This window comes from Rhinolophus ferrumequinum, chromosome 6, assembly GCF_004115265.2.
Source record: "Rhinolophus ferrumequinum isolate MPI-CBG mRhiFer1 chromosome 6, mRhiFer1_v1.p, whole genome shotgun sequence".
In the NCBI taxonomy this organism is placed as follows: domain Eukaryota; kingdom Metazoa; phylum Chordata; class Mammalia; order Chiroptera; family Rhinolophidae; genus Rhinolophus; species Rhinolophus ferrumequinum.
The window spans coordinates 99,755,251-99,765,458 of record NC_046289.1 but is presented as its reverse complement, the minus strand read 5'-3'; the positions used below and the strand labels follow the sequence as shown (position 1 = coordinate 99,765,458).

General features: G+C 51.3%; 1 protein-coding gene across 2 annotated transcripts; it reads right to left on the bottom strand.

The window, feature by feature from the left end:
• Nucleotides 1-4,605: 4,605 nt before the first annotated feature.
• COMMD4 (COMM domain containing 4) lies at nucleotides 4,606-9,963 on the bottom strand. 2 transcript variants are annotated; one of them, XM_033107733.1, is made up of 8 exons: nucleotides 9,870-9,963; nucleotides 6,564-6,635; nucleotides 6,293-6,358; nucleotides 6,046-6,085; nucleotides 5,645-5,764; nucleotides 5,466-5,546; nucleotides 4,958-5,134; nucleotides 4,606-4,873 (listed from the first exon to the last, which is right to left on the bottom strand). In XM_033107733.1, exons 1-8 carry the CDS (start codon nucleotides 9,870-9,872, stop codon nucleotides 4,833-4,835), a joined length of 600 nt encoding a protein of 199 aa, XP_032963624.1. In that variant the 5' UTR covers nucleotides 9,873-9,963; the 3' UTR covers nucleotides 4,606-4,832. The 2 variants fall into 2 exon arrangements, with proteins under 2 accessions (XP_032963624.1, XP_032963625.1); XM_033107734.1 differs by lacking the exon at nucleotides 4,606-4,873 and having other exon boundaries at nucleotides 4,992-5,569.
• Nucleotides 9,964-10,208: the final 245 nt, after the last annotated feature.

Here is a 10,208-nt window from a genome sequence, read left to right as displayed (position 1 = left end):
CTCCCCACCGCCCACCCACCTCATCTCCGTTTTTGGTTTCCACCATACTGACCTTTCTGAAGAGTCCAGGCCAGCTGTGCTCTGAGATGCCCCGTCACATTCTGAATTTGGCTGAATGTTTTCTCATATGTCGTTAGCTTGTTCCTGTCTAATTTTTCATGCACACTGGGAGTCAGATCTAAAGGACTGGCTACATAGATTCAAGATACCTCCGAGATGCTGCCCTGCACTGCAAATTGCATCACAATAGGAGGCCCCCAACATCTGGTTGTCCCACATCAGTGCCGCTGAACCTCACAGGTGAGGTTGCGACCAGCGAGACTTCTGTGTGTAAAGGAATGTTTCACACCTGCTGACCCTTAACTACTCTGTGGGGTGATTTGTTTTGTTACTCGTTTTTGTTTAAATTAAGGTAAAATTTACATACAGTAAATTCACCCTTTTTAGAGTATGAGGTTTTTTGTTTGTTTTGTTTTTCCCCCTTCTTCTGCCTTCCCCCCACCACACACACTCTGGTTCCAGCCCTTGTGTCTCAGTCTAGTTGTGTAGGGCACAGCTCCCTGGCCCATGCGGTATTATGAGCCTTGCGCTCCCCTGGGCTGAGGCAGTCGGTCGTCGGTTCACGGCAGCCCAGCTCCAGGGAGAGCCATTGTTCACAATCTTAGCTGTAGAGGGTGCAGCTCGCTGGCCCATGTGGGAATCAAACCAGAGACCTCAGCGTTAGGAGCACGGCACTCCAACCACCTGAGCCACCAGGCAGGCCCTGGAGTATGAGTTTTTACACATATACATCACCACAATCAAATGATAACATTTCCATAACCCCCCCCCCAAATTTACCCATGCACCTTCGTAATCAACACTTCCACCCTACCTCTGGTTAACCACTGGTTACTAGGTTTCTGTCCCTCCAGTTTTGCCTTTTCCATAATATATAAATGGAATCCTTAGTATGTAGCCTTTTGAGTCTGGTTTTTTTCTCTTAGCATAATGCATTTGAGATCCGTCCAGGCTGTTACGCTTATCAGTTCGTTCCTTCTTACCGATGAGTAGTGTTCCACTATGTAGACGCACAAGTGTGCTTACCCTCTTACGGGCTGAGGGGCCTTGGTTCTGTATGTGAAGTGATTATTTAGCATCACATAAATACCCAGTTTCACTGGGAGTCACAAAATGGTTATTTTCTAATTCTGTCATTCCTTCTATTAATACATTAGTTGGAATTTTTCTGTGAAGAATAATTTTACCTCATTGACTAGGGCTATTTGATTATCCTGAAATACTAAAAGGACAGGATAAATTCTAAATTCCTTCCTTTTAATGATCAATTTTCAGACTAAGAATTTGGTTCAATAACAACATCCAATGGTGACAAATTAGGATTGACTTGGGGTTATGGGGGGGGCAGAGACTTTTTCATGGATTCATGGATTTCTTTACATTCCACATCTTTAAATCTGTTGCAGCTCTTATCTCTCCACCCCACCCGCTTCATTTACTGGGCATTGAGGATATATTAATACACACATGGAAACACAATCTTCATCCTTAAACTCAGGCTGATAAAAAAGGCAAATGAGTAAACACAAAGTTACAATGCAATCTTACAATAGCAATGAGAGAAGTGTCCAGGGGATTCTGTGCTAACTCAGAAGAGGCACTCAATGCGCCCTGCCAATGCCACAGGAGGCAACGCTCACCTTACACGTTTGATGAGACCTAGAGCTTTCCTCGTGACTCTTATCTGCCACTTGTTTTATTTTGTTTGTCACTTTTGTTTTCTTTTTCTTGCCCTCCTTTGGGCTACCTGAACACTTTCCAGCATTCCAGTTTGACTATCTAAATTATTTTGAGTGTGTTACATTGTATATAGCCTTTGAAGTGGTCACTCTACCTACAGCAGGGTCCTCAAATAAACATTTTGTACAATGTCGTTATAACACTGATGAGATGCTATAGGAACTTAATTCTTGTTTGTATCAATTAGCCTATAGTAAAATTGGATTAATTATATGTCATTTCAGTTCAAGTCACACAACCTATCAACACTGAGGACTTACTATATTACATTATACATGTATGCACAGTTCACTGGTGTCGACACTTTGTCAACTTGAGAGAAGTGTATAAACCTTACCCCCCTTTAACCCTCTCCTGTTTATAATAACCTTAAATATTTTCTCTATATATCTTGAGAACCACATTCAACAGTGTTATAAGTTTTGCTTCAACTGTTGAACATACTTTAAAATATAGGAGAGAAGCAAAGTCCACTGTATCCATATTTTTACTCTTTACAAGAGTCCTTCTTTTATCATTTCCTTTCTGTTCAGAGATCCTCCTTTAGCCTTTGTATTTTGGGGTTAGGTCCGCTGGTAACAAAGTATACTAGTTATGCACTAATACATATTTTTTGTACATATTAGTTATGTACAAAGTACTTTCTCTCTTTCATCTGAGAATGTCTTAATGTCCCCATTTATTCCTGGGGTCATTTTCCCTAGCCACAGAATTCTGGGTTGACACTTTTCTTTCAGGTCCTGAAAAATGCCATGCCTCTTTCTTCTGGCCTCTGCAGTTTCTGATGAGAAAGCCACTGTTATTTGAATTGTTTCCCCCTCTCAGCAAGGTGTCGTTTCTAGCCTGCTGTTCTCAAGACTTTTTCTTTAGTTTTCAAAAGTTTGATTATATCTTGGCATGGATTTCTTTGGGTTTAACCTGTGTGGGGTCCATTCTGCTTCTTGACTCTATAAGTTTATGCCTTTTGCCATATTTGGGAGTTTTTTAGCCATTATTTCTTTCAATACTTTTTCTGTCCCACCTTCTTTTCTTTATCTTTTGGACTCTGTGGTTACACAAATATTAATCTTTTGTTATAGTCCTACAGGTCCCCAAGGTTCTGTTTCATTGTGTATTTGTCTTGTTTGTTTGTTTTCCAAGCTATTTTCTCTGTTGATCAGATTGGGTAATTTCTTCTGCTGTTAAATCCATCCACTGAGATTTTCACTTTGGTTATTGTAGCTTTAGTTCTAAAATTTCTATCTGGTTCTTTATATCTTCTATTTCTTTGCTGAGACTTGAAGGATTTTTATGATGGCTGCTTTAAAATCCTTGGCATTGAATTCTAACATCTGAGTCATTTTGGTGTTGGTGTCGGTTATCTCTCATTCAAGTTGAGTTTTTCTTGGTTCTTGGTCTAATTTTTTTGTTGTTGAATCCTGGACATTTTGGGTATTATGAGGCTTTGGGTCTTAACCGTCTCTTTTGGTAGGTCTCCTCTGGCACAGTGCCAGTGGGGGGGGGTACCACCTCCTTACTGCCCAATGAGAGCCAGGCCTCTGGGGCAGCTGGAAGAGGGGCTGCACTCGATGTGCGTGGCTAAAGCACAGCCGTCACGGTGTACATATGCTCTGTCTTGCCGGACTGCCCCTTTCCTGGGCCTTGGGGCTTTGTCTGTGTCAGTGTTTCCAAGGGGCTGGCTTCTCCAGCCCAGGACACATACAGCAAGCAGAAAATCTAAGGAATACTTTGCTGTGTTGTTCTTCACGTCCTGAGGATCCTGGTCTGTCTTCTTCTCTTCTTCCTTTCAGTCTTCTCCTTCTTCAATGCAATGTCCAAGGATTTTAGCTGTGCTTAGTGGAGGAATATGGAAAAGCACATCTGCTCCATTTTTCCAGAAGCAGAAGTCACAAATAGAGTCAGTAGTTATGTTTTTTGCTGTTTAAATTGTCCAGTCTTTGGCCAGGGGAACAAGATGTCTCCCTCTGACATAACTCACTATTCTCTGATTGCTTCTCTGCACCCCCAAGGTGTCCTAGCTCACCTTGTACTCTTCCCACCCCGGCCCTGGGCTCCATCTCCTCGACAAGGAGCCCTGGTTGGTCTAAGCCAGTAGTAGGAGGCCATCTGCCTTTGTCAGCTCAGGCTGCTGCAACAAAATACCCTAGACTGGGGGCTTCAGCAACAGACATCTGTTTGTCATGGTTCCATGATTCCTGGAAGTCCAAGATCAAGCAGCTGGCAAATCTAGTCCTCTCCTGCCCTGTAGACAGCTGTTTTCTTGCTGTGTTCTCATGTGTACACGCTTGTAGAAAGTCTCTCTTCCTCTTCTTTTACGGGTACCAATCCCATCACGAGGGTCCCCCAATCACCTCCCAAAGGCCCCACCTCCTAAAACCATCTCATTGGGAGTTAGGGCTTCAACATATGAAATTTGGAGTGGGGGGGGCATATTCCTTCCATAGCCCCATTTCTCTTGCCAACGAGTGGTTCTGGCATGGGCCCTTCTCTCTTCCTAAAGATGGCAGGAAGACAAGGGCTCTCTTCTTTCTCCACTTGGGGCATCTGGCTTTGGGGCCACCGCTTGCTGTAAGGACAAGGCCACTCAGGGCAGAGCCAAGAGCATCACAGGACTGGGAGCGAGAACCCTGACTTTCCCACTTACAGACAGGCTGTTCCATTGTGGTCCTCCACCTGCCTCACCCCTGACCTGCCTCAGTCAGCAGCTGAAAAGAGAAAACGAGTGATGGCCAGGAAGGTCCGTATGTTACTTGATGTCTCTCACAAAACCCTTTGATCTGAACCTAAAAGAAACCTAGCACACACTCCTTTACACTTCTGTTTATTCTTCTTGCGCGAGAAAACCACTGACAAGTGTCTTTCATGGGGGAGGGAAGGCAATACTGGGAAAGTCCTGAAGGCCCCTATGCTGAATTCTCAGGTGGGAACCTGGAGCTACAGGAGCCAGGCCGCCAGGGTCCTGAAGAGAGATTCAAAGGGCAGCAACTCTACATGGGTAGGGCAGCTCCACGCGGCCCCAGACATTCTTCTCTTCAGCCCAGGGAGCTCATCAGGGTCTGGGCCTGCTTGAGTTCTGCAGGGGAAGAGGTAGGCAGGTGGGCAGCAGTCAGGTGGGACCTGGGAAGGCCCTGGACCCCTCCAGGTATATGAGCCTTACCTGTCAGGAGGACCTGGAACTTGTCTGCTGAGAGGGACATGGCAACCGGCTGGGCTGGGGCACCCGGGGCAGCTGCCACCTCCAGCCGCAGGTGTACTAAGGGCTCTTCCACGGAGCGCAGCAGGCTGGAGCTCAGGGTGTAGTCTACCCGCCAGCCCACGCTGGCCAGCCTGTTCACTGCGACATGGGGTGGGGCTCTCAGGACCAAGGAGGCAGGCCAGACAGCCCACAAGCCTTCCAGGCTGTGCGACCTTTGGAAGCTCTTCTCCCTTTCACCTCTGACCCAGGGCAGGTGCTCATTAACTGGGAGCTCAAATGATCCACAGCGGACCCCAGAGGAGAGAAGCCTAGCTGGAGTCCGCAGGCCCGGCTCTGTGATGTGTGATCATGGGTAACTTCTGAGGACAAGTGAGGACAAGTGCCTCCCATCTACATGCCCTTGAAGAACGGAGCCCAGATTCCCCCTGGCGCATGCCACCCTCACCGCGCAGGCGCGCGCCACCCTCACCGCGCAGGCTGCCGGCTCGCAGATGCTCCTGCAGAGGGCTTTGCTTCTCTTCGTAACAGCGACACAGGCTGGCCGCGTGCTCTGGGGCAGAGTGAAGGTGGGGCCTGGGCCGCTCAGAGGGCAGGCCTCAGGCTCCTGGCCCCGGGCGAGCTCACCCACCGGCCTGCCCGCGTCCCTACCTTTAGGCAGCCCCAGCTGCTGTAGTTCACTGGACAAGGACTCGCCGTCCACGCTGTGCTTGGCCGCACTGGACAGGATGAAGCTCAGCACTGCCACCGTGGCCTTCACGTCGCCTGACTCTGGGGGGACCCATGGCGGAGCAGGGGGTGTCAGTGGCCCGAGCTGTGTCCTTGTTGCCCTACTATCCTCAGTTCACAGTCCCCAGGCCTCCCTGAGCCGCGAGCGCTGCTACTGCCGGCAGGACCCTGGGGACAGGGCTGCCAACACCTTTCTCCTCCTCAGGTTTCTCTGCCGAGGCAGGTGGATCAGGGCGGGCTGCTGGGAGGAGGCGCCTCTGTGCCAGCCCCAGGCCGAGGACCCAGAGTTCTCCAAAGGTCGGCAGACTCGGTGGGGTACTCACCAAACCTGGCGTCAGCTGTGAGCTTCAGGATCTTCTCGTACTGTGGGGAAAGGCGGCCCTCAGGGGGTACTAGACCCCACTCGCCAGCTGCCCCCACCCCCTCAGCCTGGACCCCGTGGTTGGGATGGAAGACACCCAGGCAGGGCTGGAGGCTCATCACCCACCTCCCTGGGGCTGGTGCACTTTCAGGGCAGGGGGGGAGGTTCGTAGAGTCGGGGGACAGTGGGGTGCTGGGCCAGGCACTCACATCAATCCCCTGTCCCAGAAGCTCCTTCAGCACCTGGCTGCACAGCAGCCTCAGCTTCACAGAGGACTGGAGGGGAAGGCCTTACATCAGCCCGACTGGCCCACCACACCCCTCCATGCTGGGGGGCTCGCTCAGAGAGGGCCAGCCACGGAGCATCACACAGCATGCGAGGATGGGCTGAGAGGCTGACCTCTCACCCTCCAGTGACCTCTCCACCCTCCATTCCCAGAGCCTCCACCCCCTGCCCCCAAGAGGACCCTGTGCACTCAACAATCTTGGCAAGTGTGCTGATCTCCGCCAGGACCCAGTCGGGACAGTCCAGATCTCCACAGAACCGGAACCTCTGCAGGAGTGAGGCAGGCAGTCAGGCGAGAGGGGCTGAGGTGCGCCAGGGGTCCCCCACATTACCGCTCCTCAAGGACCCTGCTCTGTACAGGATGGATGCCCTCTAGCCACTTGTTCTCCCTGACCACCAAGCTGTGTAGAGAACCCTCTCTCCCTCACCCAGCCTTGTTCTGTCTGACACCTGCCCCAGGCAATCATCTGCTCAGCAAACATCGACTGTCTGCCTCTCTATGACAGACCCCACTGGAAGTGCTGGGGTACAGCACAGAACAAAACAAAGGCCGCGGCCTTGCCGTCAGGGACCTCTCGCCCCTCCTCCTTTCCCGGCCGGCTCCAGCCACCATGGCCTCCCTGCTTTTCCTCAGTGACACCAGGCACACTCCACCACATCCCTGTGGCTTGCTTGCTCTCTCTCAGCTCACTCAGATCTCTGCTCAAACACCTCTTCCGAGGGGCCTTCTCTGCCCCTTGCACACGGAACTTTCGGGGCCTGTGCATATGTTCCTTGTCTTGATCCTGGTAATGTTTTCATGAGCACATACATGTCAAAATTATTGCACTTTACATATGTGTGGTTCTCAATAAAGCGGTTAAAAAAATGAAATCACTCTTTACCATCATGCTCTAGTCCCTTCTTGATCTCCACAGCAGTTATCACCACATATGTCAGTTTGTTATTTATGTGAGTTCTGTCTTCTCTATCAGAACGCAGACCCACCTTGTCAACCACTTCTTGCCAATATCCTGCATTGCCCTGATCAACTGTCCTTGTCCTGTTCGCCTGGCAAGACGAACCCACAGTAATGCACATGTCCAGCTTTCTACACCTCCACCTGGGCTGCTTCCAGTTGCTGGGCACAAACGCTGCAAACAGAGGGTATGGCAAATCCATGTCCTCCTGAATCAGCTGGGCCTTCAGTGGAGCCTGGCAACTCCATGTTCTCTACCTGGCCTCACCATTCACCTTATCCGCCACTAGACCTGCCCCACGACCCTTCCACCTCCAACCCTCCTGCTCCTTTCTACCCCCCGACCACACCTGATCCCACTGCTGGGGCTTCTACATGGGCCTCCCGTGAAGTCCTCTAGCCACGGTCACAAATGACTCATCACTAAATCCAGGGTCCCCTTCCTTAACTCGGTGGCATCTGACACACACCCATCCTTCCTGAAGTAGCATACTCTTCCGGACTGCTCCCCCTGGCCTGGCCTTGGTCTCATTGGCTGGCTCACCTGCCTTTCCCAGGCCCCAGGGATGACCTCTGCAGACAGCCTGCTGTCACTACTTTGGGACAGTGGACTGGGACTGCTGGGAAGGTGACAGAGTGTTCAGGACGGCCTTGTACTTCTTTCTCTATTTCAAGGGTTTTTAACCTTTTTGTGCCATGGATGCATCTGGTGGAGTCTATAGGCCTTTCTCAATGATTTTACATGCACAAAATAGATAGGATTGCAAAGGAAATTAAGTTATCAAAATCTTCTAAACCAATTGGTGATATGCTATGTTTGAAGTCTAATAGCCATAGAAATTTAGAAATGACGAACCCACGCACTACGTAACAATGCCAACAGCTGTGATATGAGGTGACAGTATCTGATGTCTATTCGTGGCAAAGCCAGAGGTGCTGCTAATAATCCTGGGGTTTGTTGCTGGCATTCATAATTAAAAGAAACACTACACTTCAGTTTGAAATTTAATGAAAATTAAAATATATAATTTTTCCTAAGTTCATGGTCCCCTGACTTCTGCTACCTCTGCATTATTTACATTCTTTATCACAAGAATGTGTTCCTTGTGTAATTTCCTAAAATGCTGGCATTTCTCTGGGCTCTGTCCTAGGGCCTCTCTTCCCAATTCACATTTTCGTTGAGACAGGTTACACATTTTTAGGATCTGACGATCATCTTTGTGCTGACGACTCCCAAACTTATAATTGACATTGTAGATTCTCTCCTGAGCTCCAGAGCCTTGAATCTAGACCTAGCCAGGTGCATCTGGTGGCCCACAGACACCTCACTCCACGTGCATCAAAGTGACTGATGCCCTTCCCACTGAAACCTGCTCCTCCTGCTGGGTTTCCCACCCCACCGACCACCACCATCTGGGAACCAAACCCAGACACCTCCTTCTCCTTCATGCATTTAGTTCCTGAACCCTGCTGACTCTCCCCAATTCCTCCTGCACTCTCTCCACCCTAACTCAGGTCACCACCATCTTCTGGGAGTCTGCTGCCCCAGCCTGGGCTCTCTGCTCCCCTCTTGTTCCCGCCACAAGTCGGCCAAAAGGATCAGCTTCCCAGTGCCCTCTTCTTACAGTCCAAACTCCCTTACGTGGCTCTCAAGACCCAGCAAGCTTTGGTCTTTGCTTACCTGTCCAGCCTCGTATTTCACTAACCTCCAGCTATATTCTTCCAGCTAGGGGAAATGCATCCATTTCTAGGGGCCATGCTCTCTCTCCCCTGAAATCTTTGAACAAGCTATTCCGTCTGAAGCTATAGCCCCCACCCTCCATCCCTCCTAAGCCCTGCCACACAAAGCGCACTGCAGCGCCAGCTGTCTTCCCTGCCCTGGCCCTCAGGAAGCCTTCCTAAACACTAGCGCAGAGGCACTTAGATCCCTTCCCCTCAAGTCTTAACTAGGAATGCCAAACCAAGCCTCCCACTTTGCCCTTCCCTCCTGCAGCTGAAGTCCCAGTGCTGGAACAGTGCACGGTGTACAGTGGGGACTCAAAATCTGCTGAGGGAATGAATGGCTGGATGAGTCGGGAGGTTCCCACCCAAAACCTACTCCTCTGGTTCTGGGAGACAGACAGAAGGGGCTTCTTAACAGTGAAAAGTTAGACTACGCCTAGTTCTAAGCAAGTTCTTGTCCAAGTCCCACAGGAGGGCTGGGAAGTGGGCACCTTTGCGGGGTCCTCTTGGGGCCAGGCAAGACCTGAAAGGACTGCCGCTCCGGCGGGGCAGGGGACCCCTCCTTCCTGCCAAGGAAGCTCCCGGACTCCCAGGCCGCCGCCTGCCCTGCCTACCCGGCTGCGAGGTGGGTGGCGGGGCCTTTTCTGTCCCAGCCCCTGGGCCCGCGCGACTGCACCAGCGCTGTTTGCCGAGCGGCCAGGGAGGCCCCCCCTCTGCTCGCACCCGCGCCCCACCTGCCGCAGGGGCAGCGACGAGCTCTGGGGGCTCCTGGCCTGCCCGCCCAGCACCCCCGGCCTCGCACCCCCTTCCTCAGCCCTCACCATCGCGCCAGAAAGCCCGGCCCGGGACTTTCTCCTTCCTGTCGCTCGGGGTCAGCTGAGACGGCGGGCACGTGACGCCGAGGCGTGGCCTCCTCGGCGGGCGGGCTCTGCTCGTGGTTCCCGGAGCTGCCACGGGGCACCGCGCCAGAGGCCCTTCTCGGTCTCCCCAGAAACCCTCCCCGGAAATGGCCGACGACAACCCATTTAACTGAGGGACCCAAAGCAGTAGGAAACGGGGAGCGGCAGCCATTTAATCTGTTCTAGTTAAGGGAGCAGGAGCCCCGAGCCGGGCCTGGCGCTTAAGAGTAATGCCCTTAGGAGGGTCACTCGGGTCATTTC

Excerpts from the sequence above, each read along its gene's own strand:
- COMMD4 (XM_033107733.1), bottom strand. Across the intron at positions 5,547-5,644 it reads GCAGCTGGGGCTGCCTAAAG|AGCACGCGGCCAGCCTGTGT; the intron begins GTAGGGACGCGG and ends ACTCTGCCCCAG. Across the intron at positions 5,135-5,465 it reads GCGAGCCGGCAGCCTGCGCG|TGAACAGGCTGGCCAGCGTG; the intron begins GTGAGGGTGGCG and ends CCCATGTCGCAG.